The sequence below is a fragment of the Falco peregrinus genome, chromosome 1 (genome assembly GCF_023634155.1).
Source record: "Falco peregrinus isolate bFalPer1 chromosome 1, bFalPer1.pri, whole genome shotgun sequence".
In the NCBI taxonomy this organism is placed as follows: Eukaryota; Metazoa; Chordata; class Aves; order Falconiformes; family Falconidae; genus Falco; species Falco peregrinus.
In genome coordinates this window covers 66307835-66333138 of record NC_073721.1, presented here as the reverse complement: position 1 = coordinate 66333138, position 25304 = coordinate 66307835, and the positions used below count along the sequence as shown (strand labels likewise).

At 42.7% G+C, this 25304-nt stretch overlaps 1 protein-coding gene across 5 annotated transcripts in view; it reads left to right on the top strand.

Moving 5' to 3' along the window:
• The window catches only part of TTLL5 (tubulin tyrosine ligase like 5), a 133183-nt gene extending 110271 nt beyond the window's left edge, over positions 1-22912 (top strand). For 4 of the 5 annotated variants that reach the window (XM_055806050.1, XM_055806041.1, XM_055806044.1 and 1 more), the window contains 3 exons: positions 6352-6572; positions 13637-13722; positions 21570-22912. In XM_055806050.1, the coding sequence (XP_055662025.1) occupies positions 6352-6572; positions 13637-13722; positions 21570-21610 (348 nt within the window). In that variant the 3' untranslated portion in view covers positions 21611-22912. Of the gene's footprint in view, positions 1-6351; positions 6573-13636; positions 13723-21569 lie in introns of those variants that run through there. The other variant, XR_008747481.1, reaches the window with a different exon arrangement.
• The last annotated feature ends 2392 nt before the right edge of the window (positions 22913-25304 follow it).

The window sequence follows — 25304 nt, the reverse complement described above, 5'->3', positions numbered from 1 at the left end:
TTCTCACCCTCCCTTCTCCTTCTGAGCCAAGCAGTTTGGAGTTGCAGTATTGAGGCCATTGCCATGCCGCAGGGCTCAGGCTGTGCCAAAGTTGCCGTTAATGAAGAAAGGTATTTGCTGGACATGGGGGCTTTCAAACTTTCTGTAGTGAAAATCAGGTCTTAATAAAATTATTGTCTCTTGGATGCTTCCTCTCCCACTAGACATTATATGGAGCCAGCCAGACCTCCCCTTCCAGTCACAGTTGCACCGATCCTCTGATGCCCCTCCCAATCACTGCACTACCCTCATCTTCATCTGTCTATCCCTTGCTCTGTCTTTATTTCCTGTCACCGAGCAATTCCTTCTGCTGGTTAGCTTCTCAGACTCCAGTCCTTTAACTTGGCCTTTCCAACAACTGCCTTCTCTTTGCTGCTGCTTACACACTCCATGCCCTACATCTCTTTTCCGCTCAAACTGCTTCAGCTTCCATCCCACAACTTCCTGCGGGCCATCATTTGTCCTTTCTTTTCCCCCACGCTGATGTAGCTTATCCTAGCCTGCATTGCTTTACCACACTTCCTAGTCAGTGTCACGTAAGCCACCTATCTCCTGTCGCCTGCTCTTTCCCTTCTGTTCCTTCCCACACATTGAGATCTTCTCCACCCTTTGTTGTCTTGCCTGCTGTGTTCAAGACCCTCAACCTTCTCTCAACAGAAGAAATATATGCCTAAAACCCAAAGGCCTATCACTTGAAAGGGTGTCATGACCTCTCTGCTTTGGAGAACACGTGCAAGGATATCTCCAAGCCTGTTTCACCTGATGGTTGAAGTTCTTGTTACGGTTGGAAGGCGGGCTAGCCATCTGTCAGTAGGTGAAGTGCATTTATTAATGTACCTAAAGGCACATCCTGAATATAGCATGACCATAGAACAAGACTAGATGCCAGTCCTTCCTTCTCTCTGTGAAAAATGGACTGGTCATATGTATATGGATAGCATGTGAACAAATAACAGAAGCACTGTAATTAATAATATAGGCAAATGCTTCTGCCTGGACATTAAACAGTTTGATATGTTGGAGTTGAGGTGGATGCGTTGGAAAGCATGGAAGTTCCTAGTCAGGTGTTTGTGTAATAGGAATACCCCCATCTGCCACGCAGTGGATGTGTCTTATTATGAAGACTTATTGCATACTTCTTTGTGGCAGCACCCACTCTTGGTTGAGTATTTTCCAGACACTTAGGAATGATGGTTTCTCTTCTGTGTATGTAGAGGAAGAGGAATAATAACCAACAGTTTTCACTCATTGTATGTGGAAGGAAGTTCACACAGTGTAGTATGGTGGAAACAGAGCTTTGGTGCCAGAATAGGTGCTTCATTCCCTGGACAAAAAGAAAAACACCAAACTGACCGGATGAGAATCTAACAAACAAATGGATGCAGTGGTAGGGCCCAAGAACAGAGGCAATACAGAGCCTGAGAAGAGAGAAAAAAAATAGAAAGGGGCAGAGTTTGAAAGTGGAGACAAGAAGCTTAAATCTAATATCAACAAAATCAAGGAACAAGAATTACAAAATCAAACCAAAGACAAGAAAAACAGGCTTATAGCAGTATTTTTAATGTTTAAAGGAGACTTCATGTGACACGTTATGACCTAGATGTTAGTATCACTGCTACAGTTGGCAAGGCAGTTAATATACCATCATTGTTTATTCTCTAATTGTTTCCTGTACTGGAAAAATGCCATTAGCTGTTAGGGAGGTTCCTCCTTCTCTGTGTGGCTATGTTCTGTCTGCTTAGCCTAGCATCTACTGGGTTTAGAATTTTATGCCAAACATTTCACATGGGAAAAAAAACTAAACTAAAACAAGAGAAGTACAGTCATATAGTGGAATGATCCTCATCAGTCCTGCTTATATCAAAAAAAGCTCATGTTAAAAAAGACATAAATCATGTTAATGACTTGTGTGGTCAGTTATGATCACATTTTCAATTAGAAGTTTAACTAGATTTTATGTTATAAAACATTGGGCTAAGTTAATCTTAGATAACTCTCCTCTCAATCATTTAAAAATTGTACGTTCTGTGAAATGTTTTCCAGTTCATGAAGTTCAGCAAAATTTTTTCTTTGAATGTATGTGACTCTCTTCTGAATTCCATACAGTTTGTTTAGATCTGACTGGGAATGCTGAGTATTCAGAACAATATTCCTAGTATTGCTAGAAGTAACATTATTCCTGCCCGAGGACACAGGGCCTATTTGATTGTGGGCTTAAACATCATTAAACGGTTTTCTAAACTATTATGTATTGGACTGCTGTCAGATTTGCAGTCTCTCTTCCCCTTAAGTCTCTTGTTCATTCTTGTTTTGCAGCTTTCTCCCTCAGATTGTTTTCCCACTAAATGTGCTAACTACCATTTTTCCTATTTGAGTCTTGTGATACTGATGAGTCAAAGTCTCAGTCTAAGTAAAGCAGAACAACTGTTCTGAAAGCAGTAGTCTGCTGGTTTATACCAGCTGAGATTTTGTCCCCATGTTTCTGATCCTGTCACTATTATTAGAATTATGGTAACTCCCAGATGTATTAAGTATCTTTCCAATACAATGATATAGCCCAATCCTTGCCCCAGAGAACTCCCAGTACCGAAAGCGAGAACTCCCGGTACCAAAAAAGAGACAAAGAAGGTGGCACCAAGTCAACTTATTTTAGTATATTTTAGTCTAATTCTGGAGAATTTACCAAGGAAGACATGCTTCAGGACAGTCTCTGCATACCATGAATTTGCTTTTCTTCCTAAGTTTTTTGATGACCCCAAGATGTTCCTCTTACTGCAGTGTTTAACACTGTGAATAGTACATTTTGAGCCTGTTCTTTTTTGCCACTTTGAGAATTTGCAACTCAATTGATTATTGCATGCAAACTAATTTAACTGAATTCATTAATACGTGCTTGAAAGAATCTCCACTAAACAATTTATATGACTCCAAAGGTCTTCTAAGCCTTTTAATTATCTGTGTTTTTTCAATGTCATCTGAAATGCAGTTGCTTTTCAGAAGTGGCAAGTTTTATTTTGTTTGGTTTGCTTTTTTCTTTTTTTTTCTTTTTTTTTTTTTTGTTTTTTTACTTAAATCTTTGTCATTTTTTATTGCTTAGAAGCATCTCAGTTTCCAGTGCTAGTGATTTGGAACTCGCTGCACAGATCTTTATGCAGCAGATGAGTGTGTGCATCTGTCTGTCTGTTCTCATGCACTGCTGGCTCTCATTGTTTTCAGACTTGCTGGTCCAATGTAAACTGAATGGCTATGGGTTCAAAATCTCAAAGCTATGTTTCTTGTAAATTTCATAAAAATAAAGATTATGTATCTGGAAAGGGGATTAAACTGCTGTTCCCGTTAAGGCAAAGGTGCTGCAGCAGGGGACCATTCCTAATTAGACAGCAGAAAATCAACAGAAGAATGCCCCAAACCCATGAAAGGAGGCAGAATTTGGGGCATGCTTTATATTAGATACTGTACGATTCAGCCCCAAGACAGATTCACAGGAAATGAGCTTCATTACCTCCTCTGGTCACAGAATGAACATGTTTTTGCTTGCAACATTTGTTCCGTTACTGTGCTAGGGATGGGTGTTAGATACAGGGATGTTAACTGCCAGGAACATTCTTTCTGTTTTTGAAGATCTTAATATATCTGCTTTTCTTCAAAGTACTACAGTACCTCCCTGCTTTTAATCATGAGCAGCCCAAGTTCAGCAGCTACTGGCTAATACTCTTAGATGTGCATCATATTTACTGACAAGCTGTACATGTTGAGATTTTCTAATTAAAAACTACTGGTTTTGTACAGATAACGCTTTGTGTATGGTGTTCATGTGTAGATGTGGAAGCAAGGAGAGGTGTGATCTAATGAGGCAAATATTGGATTGGGAGTCAGAATCTTATCTGAGCTCTCAACCTAGGTTTTCATATTGCTTCAGCCTGTGTCTTAGGGAAATTCCGTTTCTCTGCCAGTGCTAACATTGTTCATGTGTGGGACAGGGTTAATGCTGTCCTACCTCCCCAGAGAATTACGTAAGAGAAGTAACTCATTAATGCTTTACGTGATTTTTAGCTAAAAAAGTCTCATAGTGTTCTAAGTATTTTTCAGATTTGTAGCCCTAAGAACTTGTTAGGGAAGCAAATGTCTCCTCAGCACCAAAGTTAAATCTGCCAGCCTGTGAAGTGTGGTTCAAAGTTTTTTTACGTGCAGCAGCAACAGTTGTAGGGTGCTACCTGCTTCAGGACTGCCTCTGTCAGCGTTTGTCTAGGCTTGTGCTGTGCTTAGAGCCTAAGCCTTCAGAATTCTGAGTGATGAGGCCTGTCTCCTGCTTCTTAGATGTGCTGAAACCTCTTCCCAGCCCTCCCTTTGTGTGGTCAGGGGCTGCTCTCCCCAGCTGCCCTCTTCGTTTGCATGGTAGCTTCTCCTGGTTTCCTGTCCTGTCCCCATGGAGTTCACAGCAGGGCAGTATATACTTGGTAGCTGAATCCAGAAGCCATGGTCTGTGTCAGCCTCCAGGCTCCCCATCCTTGCCTGGAAGGCAGCCAGAATGTCAGCACAGTGTGGAGACAAAGGCCTTTTTGGAAGTACATTATCCTCCTCAAGAAAAACATCCATGACCTTTCTTTAGGCAGGTCTCAGCTCAGCTTTTGCTGATCAGACTTTGTTAGAGCATCCACGCTTGCTGTTTCTTGAAAGTCACGGACCTCCTTGACTATGCACATTAACACAGGGAAGGGACTAAGACTGTATGCTTTGTGGACTCCAGGATCTTAGTGATTTTAATAACAAGAAAAAGAACTTACAGGAAATACGCATAACATCAAAGAGAGCACAATGACATGTCACTCTGAATAAGAAGGGGGTGCAGTGGCTTGAGGGTCTCCATCCCAACCTCATGATTTGTCAGACTCTTAAGATGCAAGACACTAAACCAAGTTCCATTTTAGTTTATTTTGCTGGGGGAGGTGGGGTGTGACTGCTATTTTCCAGACTTCTGCACTTGTACCAGCTACTTATTCAAAATCTGAAAGCTGCGGTGAAGGTAGAGCTTCGGGGAAGGGAGAGGTTAAGAAGGATTGGGAGCTCAAGGGCATCTTGTCAGTGAGGTCTAGTTAGGAAACAGGCCTGTTCTGGCTCCTGCGCTTCCTTTTCTCCCTAGAGCTCTGCCTGTCAGAAACGCCTTCCCACACACCACTGCCCTGCCATTTGCCAGAGAATTGCGGGGGAGAGGGGCTTTTCCTGTCTGTGCGCTGAGACTCAGCCAGCCCTCAGACTGTGGTTTTCTCTGGAGCCTGGAGCCCACTTGCTGTGGTTTTGGGTGTTTTGCACCAGAGAAGGAACTGAGGACAAACCCAGTGAAGGGCACTGCTCCCAGGGTCACGCTGAGGTGACTGGCGAGTGCGCAGCTGTTCCCCTGTCTCCTATCGCTGACCTCTAGCTGCCAGACTACACGGTTACGGTATGGCCTCTTTGCCCTGGGAATGCGACCGACTTGGAGGAAAGGCAGAACTCCCAGCAGGTTGCTGCTTTCTGAAAAGAGTTGAGCAGTTTGCAGAGCTCCCGTAGGGAGCCATTCCCCACTCCTTGCTTTGCCAGTCCACTGCTCAGCTCTCCAGTGTCTCATAACATGCAGATGCTTTTGTTGCCTGTGACAAATCTCCAACTTACTTACTCTCCCACCTGCGACAGGAATAGAATTTTCTGTTCCCTGGTATTACTGGGGATTTCCTTTTTCTCAGCAGCTGATCTGAAGTTCCTTTTTCAGAGAAGGGACCCCAGAGCCTTTCTGTTATTCCAAGCACCTACAGCGTTAGACCGAAGAACTGGCATTGTAACATCTTCCCCATAACCTTTTTCTTTCCTAGAACTGTATGTCAATCCCACAATCTTTTTCTTTCCTAGAACTGTATGTCAATGCTACCTCCCATACAAAGAATAATTTAGCAAGATACACGCAGAAAGTCAAAGTGATAAAAGCTTTACTACTTTGCTCGCTGCAAGATCAGACCGTGGATAGGACCTCTTGTTTTTCAACCCAGAATTGTATCATTCTGTGGCAGTAATAAGCTCATCTGCCTACCTAGAAGCTAGTCCCAGCTTCCGAGGGTATAAAATTCAGCTTTAAAAACTGCTTCACTGACTTGACCACTTAACTCTTCTTTTTATGGCTGGGACTGACCCTGGAGCTCTGGGGTGCCTTTACCAGGCATATCCCTCTCAAAAATGTCACCCACTTCCATCAGCTTTCTCAGCAATATTCAGAGAGGTAGTAACCAGCTACTATAATATTTTTGTTGTCTTTTTTTTTTTTTTTTTTTTTTTTTTACCCAGGCTCTCTTTGCCAACTACTCACAGTCCAGTACCAGCCATATATCTGTGCCAGCTGGCTCTGATGCCCACAAGACATCTAGTGCCACTTCTAGTATCCAGAAGGCAGCCAGTTTGCACAAAGTGATGCCATCCCGGAGTACGCCTTCTCAGCTGGTTCCAAAGCCTCCACCAAACAGCAGGCAGGCAGTGGTCGGAAAGGCTGCAGCCCAGAGGATTTCCAAGTAAGTTTGATCTGTTCCCATCCATAACAGGGAATTGGCACTGGTTCCCCCAAGAAGGAATATTGGAAAAGAACCTGTCTCCATGTGAGACTGACATTGATCTTTTTGGTGATGCTGTCCAAGATAAATCGCAGAACAACTTGAGCAGTGTGTACTGGAGTAGGTGCGCGCTATGTTGCAGTTTCGTGTTTCACAATGGTAAGGTAGGTAAGACTGTAACATCAGGCAAACATAAGGACATAGGAACTGCCAGATTGAATTAGAGAAGCATCTGATCCAGGGTGGGATTCACTTACCTAAATACAGGTTGCTAGTGATGTTTTGATGCCCAGGGCTCTTCCACCTGATCTCCGGGTGAGACACAAGTCTTCTTCAGATCTTGTGTTGTATCTGCCATTCCTGTGCAGATGTCTCAACTTGACAGTACCAAGTATGGTACTAGACATCTATATTTAGGCACTTGAGTCACTCCTTCCATGTTTAATCTTTGATGGGGGCTAGAATCTGGTGGGTCAGAAAAGGCTGCCAAAAAAACCCCACCAAAAAAACCCCAACAATATCCTTAACAAGCTAATCTGCCCTTGAGCTGAGTTTCTCCATAAATGTAACACATAATGATTGACTTACATCTTCAAGCACAGGTGTTTATTTTGTTTAAAGTGTTTGTGTTGTGTCTAATGTAATGATAGCTTTCCTTATTACCTGTAGAAAACTTTCTTTTAACTTTTACTAAGCTTTTAGTTATACAGTGCTTGCCGTTCTAAGGTAGATGGATTTGACATATGTTACCTTTAAAAGCAAAAAAAATCATCACGAAATGTTTCTTACTGGTTGTAAGTTTCCTTCCTTTCCATTTCTTGGTGTGTCTTCTCTTTCATGCATTATGAGAGAATGTGAGCAAGACTTCTGGGCTTTCTTCTTATCCTTTACTTTTCTTGGTAGCTTCCTTAACTCTGTTTATGTCCTTTAAAATGGCAGAACTGCTTTAGACTAAATTCTTCATCAGATTTTTCCTCATATATCCTCAGACTTATTTCATTCTTGAATACTGAAGGGTAAAAATTGCATTTGTAACTTCCTTGCTTACACTTACTGTACAGCCAGAAGAGTTGTAAAGCTTTCACAGCAGGTTCCTGTGAGGTTTCCTGAGTCCGTGTTCCCTAACTGTTTAGAGAGAGAAGTTTTAGTAGAAGATTACTGATGAAAGACAGCTTATGAAGATGCTACGGCGCTGTCAGTGTGTGTGTAGCTCAAATCTAGAACTGCAAGGCATATTTGAGGAGCTTGGACAGAACGGCTTTGGGGAAGCTTGTGTATTTCCTGCCTGTGCTCTTGCTATCTTAAGAGATAGCACACTATATTAATCCCCCAAAACTATTTAAAAAGAAAACAAGATGTTAGTAGACTTTGTCAGCTCAGCAAATGCAGATGTGTGCATCAGGTCTGGCCAGGTATATGCTGGTGGGTTTGCTATCTGATTTCTTTTATGTTTTGTAGCTCATGTTAGTATAGGTGACAGGCTATGTCAGTGGGTTTCTCTGCCGGGCAGCAGGGATGTGTATTTGAAGATGCCGGTGTGCTGTGCTCACTTCTTGGCAGAGGAAATGTTTATTCTTGTGAGATGGAATTGCAGCTCCTTGGACAGACTTTACTTTGCTGCATTTTTGTGGTTTCTGCTCTGTGACAGGCAGGAGTGTGGGAAAACCGGAAAAAGTTCAGCACCAAAAATGCACAGAAGGGGGAAAAAAAGCAAAAGATTCCTTCAAAATTTCAGAAAACTAATCCAAGTATTGAAGGCTGCAAAGAGCCACTCCGGAAATACTTTCCAAGTTGCCTTTCAGTCTCCAACATGAGGCTCCAAACCCATTCTTGCCATTCATGGGATCTTGCAGGAACATTTTTTCACTTACATGGAAAACAGAAGTGCCCGGCTAAATTTCCAGCATACTGTGAGCTGATAATTTAAAAACTCTATGTCTCAGTCTAATTTAATCCATTCATTTTTGTCAGGAAAAGACCAGAGATGCATCGATAGAGGAGAGTGAATGGAGAGAAGCCTCAAAGGACTATAGATTAGAGAAGAAAAAGATGTCTTGCATGCTTCAGCCCGTTCCTTATGGTCCCTAGTTATTCTTCACAAAGTATTCTCAAACACTGTGTGTAGTCTGCTTTCGAAAAACTCCAGTGGCAGAAACCCCACCATGTGCTATAGAAGACTATTATAGAAGAATCTAGACAATCTTATTATCAGAAAGTTTCTCCTGATGCACAATCTGAATTTTTCCTTTGTTTCATCCTGTTATATCTCATTCCTTCTTCTTGAACTTCCCTAGACACTTTCCCTTGCAGATACTTTCCGTCTTTTGAATATCCTTCTACTTCTTGGAGTTTCCTATTGTTGCTTAGACTTGTTGAGGTTTTGTTAACTTCAGGTATTAGTTCCACCTGCCAAGTCCTTAATTGTCTTGAATTTACTGTATTTGCTTCAGTTTGTCAGGGTGCTTGCATTGTAGCACACAGAATTGTACTTTTTCAGTGTGGGACTACCATATTCTTAGGTTATGACATGGCAAATACCCCTTTACGTAACATCTAATATGATTTTGGCTTTTTGGCTGCTTCATTTTTCTGTCAGGTCATTTTTGATTCAGTGCCCACTCTCACCCCCTAACAGTTGTTTAGTCGGCTATTTTCCTGATCTCTTTCCTCAAAGAAGATCTCAGTGCTGTATATTATTTCCACAAGATTGACTGAAATGACTGCTATTCTGTTGTTAAAGCTCTCATGTGTCTTCCCCTCTCTCCCCCATATATTTCAGTAAGCCAGACCTTATTTCCCTGTCTGCTCTTGCACCACCTGGCTTTTGTTTAACATCTTAATAAAGATCATCTTTCTAAAATTTCTTTGTAGGATTTCTCCAGAGATTGGATTGTGAAGACAAACTAAAATCAACTTTGTCTCTTTGACCTGTCTCTTCCTTGCATGCGTTATCAATTCTCTCCCAGCCAGCACACGTGGCTTCCAGAAGAGGAAGAAGACAGTACCAAGTAGAAAACTAACTACAAACAGAATGAGATGCTAAAGATGAACATTACTGACTAATTCAAAAACTATCTAGTAACTTGGACACTTCCCTGGTTAAAACATAAAGGAAAAAAGTAATGGAACAGCCAGACAATTCAGTCTTGTCTTTTCAGTTCCTGGCCTCTCTTGTTTTCTCAGTCTCTCAACTTGTAAAAGGTGGTAGGTTGACTTTATAATGGATTGTGTCCAAAGCAGACTCCTTGCTTAAGCTAACAGAGTGGAAAACTGGGGGCCCATATTAAGGTGTGGAAAAAGACTAACTGGGAGAAATGGTTTAATATGTAGCTCTACACTGAAATGTAGCCCCATAAAATGGTCTCATGAGGCTCCATAGTTTTGATTAAATGTGCTCGTATCACAAGTGGAAAGATAGTTTTTGAACAGCTAACACAAAAAGCTCTTCTTTCGTTCTAAGAGTCCGACTGGCTCCTTTCCAGGGCTTGTGTTGCCACTACTGTTGTCAGGTCTGTGAACCACGAAGAGACCTGCTGATAGCTGAGAGCAACATTTTGAGATAGAGATCACAGATGTAGTATTTGTAAGCTGTGGAATGAAGCAGATGTCCCTGGAAGCAGCATTTGGTGTATCAAGTCTTCACATTACAAATGACAGCATGCAAAGTAGAGAAATATAGTAGCTCAACTGTCAGAACCCAGAGTGAACTGATACAGGTGGTAGAAAATCTTCCTGCTTTTAGGAATGACTAAGGCACAACCAATACAAATTTCTGCACTGTCATTCCAGTAGTAACTTTTCAGAAACATGCTCTCTAACTATGACAGCACCAAGTAGAGCAAGACCTTGAACAGGCTGTGAACAGAACTAGCAGTCAAAGGAAAGATGTCAGAAAAATTCAGTTGCCAATGTTAGACCACTGTATATGAAGAGAGGAAGTGCCAGGTAAAGGAGCGTATGGTTCAAGGTGTTATCGGGGAGGGAGAGAGCCCAAGAAGATCACCAAGTTTACTAGCAATACACTGGAACATCACAAAATGTTGGGGATGTTGATCAACGTGGCATGATTTCTTGTACTGAACTTGTCTGTAAATGCCATTCCCAACAACTCTATTCAGGAAGCCTTTTGAAATGAATATTCCCTTCAAGTCCCAACACCACAGCACAAAATCTTTCTACCTTGTTCTTCTTTTGTATATTTGTTTTGCATGGTGCCAGCAGCAGAAGAGCCAAAGTTCTGCTCTGTTGTAACTAGCACAGAAATAGGGTAGAGGTGATGCATTTCTCTAGGGTTCAGGAAATCCATCCCACAGCGGGGTGGAGTTCTGACTGCAGTTGGATACAGCAGTAGCCAGCTGTTCTAAGACAGGCTGGCCAAGCCTGGCAAATGTGCCAAAAGTAGAATGATGGCCACAGATTGAGCCCTGTAAAACATTATGATTTTGGTTTGTATCCTGTCTTGTCCATGTGTGCTTATTCATAGGCATGTGTGAAGTGTTGTAAGTGAGCTGGGTACATCACACGTACAAATTGAGTGCCCACTGAAAAGAGGACAGGCAGCAGGAGAGCAAGCACGTAACTGTTACTGGAACCCCTTTCACTTTTTTGCTACTGCTGTGCTGTGGCATGCTTGTGTTTTTAGCTCCTGAGCATCTGGGTTAATCAGGCTGCCTGACCCTTAGACATTTTTGGCAGCAAAAGTAGTGCATCTGAGAGACATGCCTTGATTTAACACCCTGACACAGCTGGACTCACTAGGCCTGTAGAGCTCTTAGCCCTTGGCTAGCCTCAGATCATACACACAGATACACATGCAGAGATACCCTGTCCAAGAGCAACAAATTGGAACAATCCTCCCTGGCTCTGGGTCTTCACATCTGTTGCTGTCCTCTCGTCAAACCTGGGCTTTTTGTGATGTGAATTTATTAGTGTCAGTTCTGTGTGTCCCCCCGATCATTAGATGCCTTCATAACATCCCAGGAATAGGTTGTTAAAACAAAGGTGTTCAAAATTTAGTCAAGGTATTCCTTTGTCACCTGTGGGACAAGAGCGTCCTCCAAATTTGCAGTCCAAGGCTGGGCAACTAAGGGCTGGTTTAGTGCCTAAATGAAGGCAGTTGTATCGGTTTCAAGGAGGAGTTAGCTGTGTAAGAGATAGAAAAGGACAATGACAGATACTTAAGTGGAGGGGGGCAGTGGTTTTGTTAGTATTGAGGAAGAAGGAATGGAGAACATAACAATGGATTGCATTGGAGAAGTGGAAGCAAAACCAATGGAGATACTAAAAGCAGGAAACTGAGAAAGGCAGTAGGGTTTCAGCCAACCCAAGGAGGAAGAAAGTGGAAAGAGATTAATTAAGTTTAGTCAGTGAGTATGTTCTGGCACTGAAGCTTCCATTCAGGACAGCAGAGAGAACTTGAGGGGTGAGCTTAGTGTGGTGGGAGAGAAGAAATGGGTAGGCAGAAAAGAAGGGCAAGTCTGTAGAAAGAGATTCTCTAAACATAAACCACACTTCAAGGTAGAAATGTGACTATAGTCTGTTTGGGTTGGTAGGTTGTTGCTATACTTAATGGTATTCTTGACATTTTCAATGACTAGTTTTGTATTCTACCTACAGAAGGGTGAGGTGAATTTGGCTGTCAGTTGTGCTGTATTAGCAAAGCGGACAAGCTAATTAGGAGCATGGAATCTCTATTTAAGAAGCATGAAGATCCATCTGGATTCTCAGCTCCCAGAAGGACTGTGCAGTATCAGCAACAAAAGAAACCATAAGTACAGATCCAAAAATATCTCCAAGAGACAATAAACATAGAAACAGGCACCTCGTTTGACAATAGCATTTCAAATTGTGGCTGACTGAAGTAAGGGGTTGTGTTTTGCAAGTATTGTATCTGCATCCCTCTCCCTTCCTCTACGGGCTCCAATTTATTTCACTAAAATCCAATGGAGAGAAAGTACAGGAGTCCCTCACTGGCCTTTTAGCTGCCAGGAGCACCTGGATTACTGGCAACTTGCTGACTTGAAAAGCAAAAGGTTTCAGACAAAACTGTAGAAACTGCATGCATGTACCTGGGTCTGTTAGTCATCAGGGCATCAGATGGGGATTGACGATTACAGTGGTCTTCTGGGTAACACTGGATGAGCGAAGGAGAAGAGCTCTGGCAGAGACGAGTCTGGAGTAATCACAGTAGAGCTGGGCAGGAAAGAAGGCAAGGAGAGGATAAGGGAGGAGAGGACAAACCAGGAATGGATGGATCCATTATATAGATATTAAGGACAGAATAGATCATTGCAGCTGTATAATTTGCACTCACCTTGTGAGTAGACCCATTTTTTATATAGGAGGGCATGTCTCCGTTTGGTAATGAATCTGCGTGGCAGTTAAAGGAAGTGCAGTTGTCCTCCACAGAATATAGTTTTGCTGTAACTCAAATGCTAAGATAAATGCAGGAAGATTTGCATAAACTATCTGCTTGAAGGTTGGCACTGGACTGCTGGAGATTAAATGCATCCTGTAAGTCTCAGTTTGCCAGACAAGTGAGAAATGTTGCCTAAATGCTGTCTCTGCGCAGACAAGATGCAAGGACTTAACTTTTGAATGTAGCATGTTTTTGCCAGCATGTGCATTTCTGTTTTAAGGTTGCTTAATCATTTTACTTCAAATCATTGGAATAATATAACCACTAGCATTACTAGTTGAATTGTGCTTTGGTGGTCTAATACCGTTTACTATCTCCTTTATGCTCTAGAATCAGCTTCCAAGGCACGTGGGACAATTAAGTGTTTTAGGCTTAGCGAAGTCTTGCTGGTGGCTTGAGTGTTCACCTGTCTTGCTTTGCCTTTTTGGAGTCAGTTGCTGTCACTACCTTTTTCATGCCATGCTCAGGCACAGCTACATAGGTACAATTCTGCTGGATTACGTGAACTGGGAGAATTCACTTTTTTTTGTTTGTTTGTTTGAGACTTTTATTCTTCCTTGGTATATCCCTTCTTATCTCTCTCTGATTTGATGCTTTTACCTGTTAGGGTGACCTCCACTGAAAGGCAACTGAACGGATTCCAGAACAGCCTTCACAGTGCTGCATCCTGTGAGCCAGGGACAAATTCCACAGGTGAGTGCCAGTGATGAAGACTAGGAAAGTCGGGGGGGGGGGGGTATGCTGGGATGCTTTCATCTTTCTCAAGAACTGGCAGGGAAAAAACTTTCTCAGCAAGAAGAAGAAACACAGCTGCCTAACCTCCATGTAGTGGTTCCTAGGTAACAGTCTGGGTTCAGCTGTGCAGGGAATTTATTTCTCCTGGGATTAAAAAGACTAAACAGAAGGGAGCAAAGGCTGAGTTTCATAGAGTTGGAAGAGGAAGATCCCTAAAAATGTGGCTGGGAAAAAAAACTTGGCTAAAATGGCTCCTTTGCTTTAGGCTTTGGCTCAAAGATGCTCTGTTGTTTAAGCTTGGCCTGTAATAAAGGGCCAGGACATTCTTTACATTTTTCTTCAGTCTTGCAGAAAAGCCCCTTAGTTCAGAAAGACATAGCTGAGACTTGCGAATCAGCTGCTTAGTGAAGTCAATCAGTAGAGGTGAAAGTTCCCAAGGGGAAATCACTGAGGCTTACAGAATCAAATCTTCATCATTCCCTAGTGGCTAATTAATTCAAAGAGGTTTATTTGGTGTTAAGGTCTCAGTAAATGAGGACCCAATCAATTTTTCATGGATGCAGACCTATTAGCAGGTAGAATGTGGTATTGATGAACCCATATTACCCATGGCCCACAGTAATTTGTGATGGTGCTGTAATGGAATATATGGACAAATTATGGCCTAGAATGCTTTAAAAAATACGGTTTTGACCTTTTGTTTTGCTATGAAAACATGACTTGAGTATTGCTACTGCAGTGATCTCTGTTTTCACAGGATGAAAGAAAAATTTGCACAGGGGTGAACTACCCAATTCATCTCTTGGATGTTTAGCTCTGAAACTTAAAGATGACATTTCCATTATTAATGTCAGTGATTTTATTGCTGATCCTCTAGCACATTCAGCTAATGCACTTACTTTACAGTTCCAAACTGTCTCCTACGCATTACCACAAGCCAAAAACTCCAGTTATCCTACCAGAAATTTTATAGGGTGAATAGCTATAGTCCATAAAAAAGACCTTACAGCACACTGGAATGTGACAGTGTAGGAATGGAGTATAATGGGATTATCAAAATAAATAAAATTGTCAACACTGTAGTATATGTATAGTTGAGGCAAAGATTCTGATCAACCGTATAGTTCAAGTTGTGTTTTTTGTGGGATATATAAAGCAAAGTTACACATAAATTTACAAGTAAATGTAAAAATGGAATTATCCAATGGTTTGGGTTGGAAAGGACCTTAATGGTCATCTATTTCAACCCCCTGCCATGGGCAGGGCCACCTCCCACCAGACCAGGTTGCTCCAAGCCCCACCCACCTGGCCTTGGACACTACCAGGGACGGGGCACCCACAGCTCCTCTGGGCAACCTGTGCCAGTGTTTCACCACTCTTGCAGCAGAGAATTTCTTCCTAACGTCTAATCTAAATCTACCCTCTGTCAGTTCAAAGCCATTCCCCCTCGTCCTGATAGGACAAATGTCAAAACTGAATCTGAAGCTAGGGAGGAAACTTCTTGAACTAGGTGGTATAGACTTGATTTTATTCCCTGTAATTCCCAGATTTGTATCTAAGCTTAGTTGCAGGATGATGCACAGTTGTCTGTTTACTTTGGACATTCACCTGGCCCCCATATTTGCATGAATGCCAAGTCCTGAAGGTATGCAACTCTTTGGAATGAAGTTTATCGTTATCTGTAAGGGCTTAAAACAGAATCCTGAACTTCTAAGAGACTAGTTGAAGAATATGAGGATTAATAAGCTGGTTTGGATCTAATCCATGTAGAAGGCAGGCTGCTGTTCTTAGTTTTCTAGTGATTTCCTTCTTTAGGCTAAGGTGGAGAGCAGTGTCTGAACGCCATCCAAATAAGATGCATGTGCAAGCGGTGTGCTCCAGTATAGAGCAATGAATGGAACCTGCATGCAAACTAGTGATAGTAAGGAGCAATTATGCCCTTACTCTTCTCTGCATCTAGCATGCTCCAGATTTTTTTTTTTCTTTTCACAGGAAATCTACAAGTAGAGTGTGTTTTTCTAAAGCTTTTCCTGTCCAAGATTATTGTATGGTCCTTCTTAAGGTCATGTATGTCTTGTTATTGGAGACCTGAAATAGAGTTAAAGTTGGAGGTGCTAAACTGTGACTGGCTGTTGTCCACCCGCTGCTTGAATAACATTATTCCTGAAATGCAGTCTCTTTTATATAAGCTTAAGGAAAGAATAGAAGAGATTGTTTTAGCAGGTATGCAAAAGTACAAGCTTCAAAATTGTCCTGCACCAGCAAAAGGGAAAATAAAAAAAGAAGGCAAGTAAACACAACAGGCATTTAAACAAGATGCATACAATCACTTTGTATTGTTTGCCAGATCTAAAAAAAGAAAATGCCTAGGATTTGGAGATTCTTTTATCAGCCAGCGTCTCTCAATTCTCTTGGAGCGTAAAGGGTGGGGATGGGGTATGTACTTTTGCCACTCTGCGTGGCCTGTGTCAGACTTGCAGCCGTTTGCTACAGTAGGGTGGAATTCCCAGCTGCCCAGCCTTGTCCAGGCTTCCTCAGCTTCTGCCAGGCTCCTCTGCAGCCTCGGAAGGCAGAAGATTGTTGAACACCAATGTATTTATTTTTATGTCGTTACCACATTCTCAAGAGGAACCGTGGCTATGATTTCAGCTGGTCTCACCACACTGTCCAAATCCTTCATCAGGAGCAGCTGGGAAAAGAAATCACTCAGGTTTCTGCACAGCACATTGCTGGTACGCCTCCTCCCTCCCGCTAATCCTGTTAATTCCAGTCTTCATTTGCCACCCTCCTGGTTCTCTCTTGTTGCTGTGACTGACTGCACAAGTGGTCTTGACTTGGAAAGGTGACCTTCAAATGGGCACCTCGAGTAACCTCTGCCTCAGACTACTTTGGTTACACAGGCACAAGATATCTTATGACGCAAAAGAGCAACTTTTGATGTCACCTCATTACTTAGCGTGGTCGAGGAATGGAGTAATGATGAGCTCTTCCACTATTAAATACTTCCAGAACCAACCGTCTGGCTGAGAAGCTCTGGGTGGGTCACTGAAAGGGAACAGTAGTGTGATATCCAGCACCTGGCATCAAACCTCTTCAGTGCAGCCGTACAGCCTTTGTCATCAGCAGTAATAACATCCTGTCAGCATCTCTCTCTATAGTGCCATCTCCATACAGAGAAAGGGTTATTAAGAAATGGAATCAGTCCATTTTATCATGTTTTGGAAAGCCGTGGATCTTGAGGTGAATCCTACTATCGTGCCTACCTTTTTGGGAGGGCAAAGAATCAGTTAGAATGGAGGGTATTTGGTCTCACATTTGTTTTCAGACTTATTGTCCTAAAGCTATTGTTCTTTCTTTCACACATCACAAAAACATCCTGGATCTTTTCTCTCTTTCCCCTGCTGAATTTCACAGTTTCATAAAGAGGGCAAGCAGGCAGAGGGGAGAAAGAAATTTCTTTCCCTGCTCCAGTTGTTGCATCTGTTCCAGGTCAGATAATGACAGACAAGCCCCTAGCACCAGATCATGGAATTATCGAATGGTTTGGGGTGGAAAGGACCTTAATGATCATCTAGTTCCAACCCCCCTGCCATAGGCAGGGGCGCCTTCCACCAGACCAGATTGCTCCAAGCCTCATCCAGCCTGGCCTTGGACACTGCCAGGGATGGGGCATCCACAGCTTCTCTGGGCAACCTGTGCCAGTGTTTCGCCACTCTTGCAGCAGAGAATTTCTTCCTAACGTCTAATCTAAATCTGCCCTCTGTCAGTTCAAAGCCGTTCCCCCTTGTGCTGGCACTGCATGCCCTTACAAAAAGCCCCTCTCCAGCTTTCTTGTTGACTGCCTTTAGGTACTGGGCAGGCTGCTATAAGGCCTCCCCGGAGCCTTCTCTTCTCCAGGCTGAACCACCCCAACTCTCCCAGCCTGTCTGCATAGGGAAGGTGCTCCAGCCCTCTGATCATCTTCGTGGCCACCTCTGGACTCACTCCAACAGGTCCGTGTCCTTCTTATGTTGAGGGTCCCAGAGCTGAGTGCAGTACTGCAGGTGGGGTCTCATGAGAGCAGAGTGAAGGGGGAGAACCACCTCCCTCAACCTGCTGGCCACGCTTCCTTTGATGCAGCCCAGGATATGGTTGGCTTTCTGGGCTGCAGGTGCGCATTGCTGGGCCATGTTGATCTTCAGGACCACCAACAGCCCCAAGTTTTTCTCCTCAGGGCCGCTCTCAATCCCTTCTCAGCCCAGCCTGCATTTGTGCTTGGGACTGCCCCAACCCACATGCAGGACCTTGCAGTTGGCCTTGTTGAACTTCATGAGGTTCACACAGGCCCACCTTTCAAGCTTGTCAGGGTCTTTCTGGATGGCATCCCTTCCCTCCAGCGTGTCAAGCAGTCAGATGGACCAGAAGGGAAAGAAGGGTAAAGAGACTTTCTCCTTACCATATTACTTGGTACTGTTTGAAGGAACAGGGAACCATTACTGTATGACTAGCAATGAGCAGATACTGGTGTGTCTAAAGGATACCTTTAAAATAGATAAAAGTTATCAACACTATGTTTGAATTTATCCAGTTATCAGAAAACTGTATGTAAGTCTCATTAAATCCTGGCGGAGTGTAAAGCTCTCCCAAAAGCAGCATTCCAGGCCCTTCTCACATGATTAAGAAGATAATGTCCAACTCAGCCGTCACCTCTCAGCTAGAGCTGAGGGTCAGTGTTCACTTCTCATGTTCACAAATGACATTTATTCCTTTACTTGTGAGAGCAGTCTGCCTCTCACATCTTCAGTCAACCTTTTCCCTTTGTTTTATGAAAGGAAGGAGCTTTTTCCTGTTGCTACAGGTCTCATGCCACTGAAAGGACGTTCCAAGCCCCAGACCACTGGGGAAGCAGGAAAAAAATGCAAGGACGGTCTCTAGAAATTGGCTTCCCTGTTGAAGAACTAAGAACCCAGCTTGAATTTTAAGAGCCTTCACTTCTGACAGGCTCAAAGAAAACTCCGAAGCAGGCTAAGTAGTGAGTTCAGGCAGCTGGCATTTTTGCCTGACTGGAGGCTGAGCATTGCTTGTTCTCGGTAGTTAGGTGATGGCGAGCTGCCTGTATTTCCTTGCTGTGTTGGAAATGTCATTCAAGATCAGGTGTGCAAAGACTGGGGAGAGGTTATATAATATCTTGGCTGCTTCTGTCTCACATCTGGCCCTTTGGCATTAAGCTACCTGTAGAGAAGATGACTTTGCCCATCCAAATTGGATTTTGTTTTAATCTGGCGTTATTTTATTGAGACTAAAAATAGAAGCCAAAATGTGTGTGAATAGGGTAAAGGAGTGTCTGAAGTTATGAAATGAAATGTGGGGAAGAGCCAGAGAAGAGAGAGCCACAACAAATCAGGGAGGAGGGCGCTGAATAAGAGAAATCAGTGAAGGCTGTCATGTACAGAAAGGCATTATCAGTCAGGTTATGGAGCGCACCCAGTGTCTTCTCTGTAACGTGGGGAGCAGGAAGGCTCATGTTGGCTTCCGCTGTTATTGCTCCACTTGTTAATGAGGCGGCTCCACTGCTCTTTCCATGCAGGGAGACTTCATTTGAATACAGTTGTGTGTACTGTTTGTGTGTCATCTCATCCCCTGTCCCCCCCTAACTCAATTTTCATGACTCAGAACTGCTGCTTTCCCTTGCCTCCTGGTCCAGCAAGCCAACTTGAAATTGTGCCTAAAAGATGGGGGAGGGAAGGCTGGCCTTCTGTTGTCAGCTGTCCTGGCTTGCTAGTGTCACTCACACATGGATATAAATAAACCCCATCTATTTATTGCCTTAGTTGCACTATATATTATCAAGAGAATGCTGGGCATCACTCTAGGATTAGAAATTCCCTCTGCTCTAGGATAAAAACCCCTGAATTTCTAGGATTATCAGAGCTTTTCAGGGAGAAAGAAAGTTCCAGTTTTCAACGCTACATTCAGGAGGCTTCAACGTGCTTCTCAGTTCTTGCTGTGGGTATGATGAAACAGCCCAAACTAGCTCTAAATATGTTAGCATGGGTCCCTGACCCAGTGCCGTCATCTAGCTTAGTGCTCTGCTCTCATTCCTGCAGCTTAGAAGCAGAGTAGATGGTGGCTGACCACGGTTGTGTACATCTCTGCTGGGATGTCTATGTGGCACTGAATTTTAGCGTGCAGGTGTCCCGTACGTGATGTTACACAGCTCCTGTGATTTTCCTGTGACTCAGAATCATGTCCGTAAAATAGAGGTAATTCTTTTTCTTCCCCCTGTGTAACTGTTCTAAGTCCAAAAGCGTTAAAGGTTTTGAAGTGCGGTCATGGATGACATAATAGTATGTAAGCATGTGGACGTACAGGCAGATACTTTAACATCTCCTGGCAGGCAGAGAATAAAGGAGATCCATTCTGTTGTACGTGGTAATTCACTGCAATGACTTATCACTGGGGAGAATCAGCCCTTAATGTTGGCTGCTGGCAGGAACGAGGGGGTTTTTGTCCGTGCTACTCAACCAGAAGGAGGTGGAATGCTTGCCAGCAGCTTTGAAATGAGAAAAAACTTCATAAATGATATACATGAACGTGTATGAAATGATCAAATTGGCCATGAACTGCGTTCATGGTAGAAACCTATGTATTTACTTGTAAAGGTAAGAACGCCGCTCTTTGTGTTGAGTCCTCAGGGTAGCCATACAAGAGAAACTCACATAAAGTTATTTTGTTTGTGAGAAAAGGCAAAATGTACTGTGCATTTCTGTAGGAAAAGGAAGGCTCAAAAGTCTCTTCAAAACAGGAAGATGAGGTTGAAGTTGGCTGCCTCTCTCATGTGCCTTTGTTTCCTTAATTTCAGCATCTTGCCAAGGGATAGGTTTCTGGACTGGTACCCTATCTTAATACACATGGTTGACATTTTGGTTCCTAATTCAGGTTCCAAACTTTCTGTGCAGTGACATAGCTGGCAATCCCGCTTTCTAAACATCTTTCCAGATCCTCTCTGCTGTGTGATGTTTGGCTCTGTGCTGGGCTTTCAAGGAGAGTGTATTTTTAAAAATATAGCAATATTTTTAATAAATGGCTCTCAACAAATGTCAGTCACATTTAGGAGCAAGCTGATGTGCTAAATACACAGGACAAGCTTTACCTACTAGATTAGCTGTAAAATGCAAACTGTCCAAAATAAACTTGGTACATTTCGAAGTGTTTTGGATTTTTCTTTTTAAAAGACTGTCTACGGATTTTCAAGTAAAAGAAATGAAGATGACATTGACTTTTTCCCATAACGCCTAAGTTGGAAAATGTCACAGTATGTGGAATTAAAATCTATCTCTATAGTAACAGGAAGAAAAAAAATTTCCCTTGTGCCCGTTTTGTTTCTTTCAAAGATCAGCCTTTTCACACCCCCATCTCTCCTGCACCAAGGTCCTCAGCGTGTTTTGGAGTGGGAAGGTAGACACCTATGCAAGCAAATGAGTAAAAGAGACAAAGAAAGAGACAAAGCATACTGATATGGGGGAAGGATTTAGAGCTATTGGAGGAGCATGTGAAGAGATGAGTCACATCAGTCAGAGGCAAAGAGTGAAGAAGGTGTTGTAGGCCTTGAGAGAGATGCCAAGCGTACTTTTTCACCCAGTAGCTTGTTAAGTTAGATTTTGTTATACTCATCTGTGATCTCATCTGTTATGGCAGAGAGAGGTTGTGTGATAGGGAGGTCCACATTTCTGGTGATCACTGAGATTTGCCGAGTAGTGCAGCAGGTTTTCCCACAAAACAGTCCCCTGTGATTACTCAGATTCTTTGCTTTGTGTTTTTTCCAGCCTCGGCTCGTAGAGAAGGACTGACACTGAACACCAGGTGAGGAATCCAGAATGTTGCTTCAAGTGTGGGGCAGAGGAAGAAGCAGCAGTGACTTCATACTGCCACACTCCCGTAACACCCAGGAAAGCGTAGAAAGGAGGCCCTGGAAAGAGGACAACCCACTGAGGGGAGTACCTGGACATCTGTGGAAGCTGGTGATACGCCTGCAAGCTGAGGTGAATGATTGCCTCTGAGCGCTTCTGCTGCTGACTCTTGGAGTCCCTTCCTTCCACCTCTTCCTGATCACTAAACCATGAGATCTTCCTGTAAGACGGAGCTTCTCTAGCTGTCTGTATTATTCTTCCTAAGGTCCAAATTTGAACGTAGTCTTATTTGCTCAGCCGTTTCAGTCTGTCCCAGCCTGCTAACAGCCAAGATTCTCTGCTGTCATTGCATGGCAACCATCAGCAGAGAAAAATATTAGAACATATGACTGGAGACATCTTTGTTGGTTGCCATCTTGCATTTTGGCACAGAGCCATAGAAATTATTGGTTTTAATAAAGTCATTTCATTTGTTTGTTTTGGTTATAATTTCAGTTATTAATTCACACCCCCAAAATATTTGCTGTCATTATATTGGACAGGATTTGAAATCAGTCTTTATGTTTCACTGTTGGATGCTTATGTTCTGTGTGGCTTATTTTTGTATTTTGATTGCTGTTTGTTTAGGCTTTATAAACTTTTTTTTAATTGGCTGATGTTTTCAGACCCAAGCATGAACCCTAAGGCCCAGGTGGCTCCTGTCATTTGCAATAGTGGCTTGGTGAAGCACTCCAGTTAAATTTTGCCTAATGCTATGAAAATTAATTTGCTTGTGTTAGAAAACAACATCAGCAGCTGGGAAATGTATTGGAGAGAAGATCCACCCATCCTTAAAACGAACAGGAAGCAGCTTCAGCTCTGGCTCTTTGTCGGTGCCAGGTTAAAGGAAAATTCAGTATTTTGCAGCTCCTGCCTTGTCAAACAGCAAGTGGTACGGTTGTAATTCTTAAAGGGCACAAAATCTCCTGTTGGTTGTATCAGAGCCCTCAGAAATTTGATTCTAACAGACTGATTGATCTGTTTTCATGCTCCACAGCTCCCCTGTCATTTCTAGCCTGTATAGTCAGTGTTGAGAGGTTGTTCTTATGTGTTGGCAAGTAGATAATGATCAACCCAAATGGCTGACAGAAGAAACAGAGTCAGAGGGGGAAAGTGTTTTTTCTTGAAATGATTGTGTTCATATTCACTCTTGGATTGTGCATATTTTCTGGTTTTCAAGACCAGATAAATTGTGAGAAGATGAAAAAGTTATGCTCATACCCCGTAGTTTTGCTATTGCTTGCTCCAGGCATGAATTCATAGAACAGAATATGCATTTTTCTGTTGCAGTTCCATGTGCACATATGACACACTTTGAATGCTTCAGTTGTCCAAAATGCAGTTCTCTGATGTAGCTGTTCCCTTTCTTCATCGGCTTATCTTTCATTTCCTAGATAGTCATAATCACCCTGTTCACTTTCTCTGCGTTTTTCAGCTGTTCTTCAAGAATCTCTACAGCATTTTTCTGCTGCCTGTGCTGCCGTCACATATCGGTGACCGAGAGATTTGTAGAATCTTGTAAGTTACTTTCAGATCATGTCCCTGCTGTCTGTAATCACTGAATTCCACCCATGTATCTCAGACATGTTTCTACCGGTGTATCAAGTTGTCAGCTCATGATTAGAAAATTTAGTTGCAGAAGTTGTTACTTCAAACTTCTGCACATCCTCAGCACCTGTGGGCTTCAAGACCTTGGGTCTGTCTTCTCATAGCCTGCTCTGCTACATGTGGTATTGGCTGTAGCACCCAGCTCTGTTCCAGAACTGTTGGAGGGGCTATTTCCCTGTAAGATTTAGCTTCAGTAAATAATGGATTCCATTCCTTTTTTCCTCCCAGAGGATCTGAGTTACCCTTATTCCACTGGGTTTCATGTTCAGGACTGAGTAGCTATGGGAAATACATTCTTGTGGAACTCTCATCTCTGCTTTTGTTCTCTAGTTTCTTTGTTCAGGTTGTCACAGCCACCACTGAAAAGTATAAAGAAGTTTGGAGGATAGAGATTTAAATGCACAGTTAGCCCAGGAAAGGTGATTGTCTTCAGAGGATTATTGGCAGAAACAGCATTCTTACATTTTTGTCTGGCAAATTACCAACTAGTGCTGGCTTATTATAAACATAATTAATTCTTTTGTCAGCTCTGCCAGTCTCCCACCTGCTCATTTTGGGATAATGATTTGTACTCAGTTATAGCCAGCATGTTTTCTGAACTTCTTTGCATTGCATGTTAGGTACAGCCAACACCACATCTGTAACTGTGTTGACTTAGTAGCAGTATGTCAGACATCTTGTCTCTTAAGATTTTTGAATTACTCAGAGAAATACACATTTTAATCTAAGGCCCTCATTTCGAAGGGATTAATTTTTTCAGCTTCAGTAGCAGTGAAGTCTTGCATCCTTTGTCCCTGGAAAATTTTTCTTCTGCCTCCAACAAATAAAAACCCACCCAGATATCAAGGCTGGTCCTTCACCTCAAGCCAAACACCTAGACCTTGAAGTCCTGTTCAGCGTCAGGATATATTAGGGCAGCCAGAGCATCCAAGGAAATAGCAGTATTCCTTTGCCTTGGGCGTCTGCTGGTCCCAGCTCTGAGCACAAATGCTTGGGAACATACGCAGTAGAGAATCAGGAACAAATTCTGTGATTCCAGCATCTTATTTTTTTCCACCTCCCTGTACTCCTAACTCTGGGGACCGTGTATGCCTTTTTGCATGGTGGATACTATGTGCTGAAGGATAGCATATCTATGTTGTCTGTTTGCAGCTCTGCTACCTCCATGTCTGTCCCTTTTCAAAAACCTCTCAGAGAGTGCTTCAGTGAAGAGATTCAGTGGGGAGGCACAGAAGCGTTTCCCACACATCTTTGAGAGAAGGCATTTTACAGGAAGTGTTTTCTAGTAGAAGGGAGGGCAGGAGAATAGCAAACCATTTTGAATTTATCATAGTTGCATGTGAGGGAAGTACAATTATATACATGCACCTCAAGTGGGGATTAGTTTTCTCTGCTTTTATGACATTTTCTTCCCTTTATTCATCAATGAGTTTCATCAAAAGTGCCTTTGTTTACTGTGAGAAAAGAAAATTACTAAGAGAGAGCCCCAACATCCATTAGCATCTACTTCAGTGGTGAGACTAGATAATATAACCAAGGGGTCATTGTCTTCTCTCCTACACAGTGATGTTTGTATCACTTCTAAGTTAAGGAGCCTGTTCCAATGACAGAGAATCAGGCTTTTGTTAGTCTTGAAAGGAGTAAGGTGCACATCAGAGTCACTGAGGCAGAGGTAATGCAGAGTTCACAGAAGCATTTTGTGCTCTATTTAGGTGATGAGTATACCACAACGTAAAAAATTAAGGGAAGGAGATTAGATTCTCCCCTCTCCAGAAGCAGCTGAGTTGTACCCAGTACATGAAGTATTAAGTTCACTTTCACATGGCTCATCTTGGCCTTTAAAACAGCTTCACAAGTCATGTGAGTACCATCAGTGGGAGATCATGTGAAACTAGATAGAACGCTTAATCTTAGATGTCAGTGAGACATACTGAAGTTTCCATTCTCAAGACTAGATGGGCTTTTGGACAATCGTGGTTTGTTGAAAATGTTCCTTGTTACGGT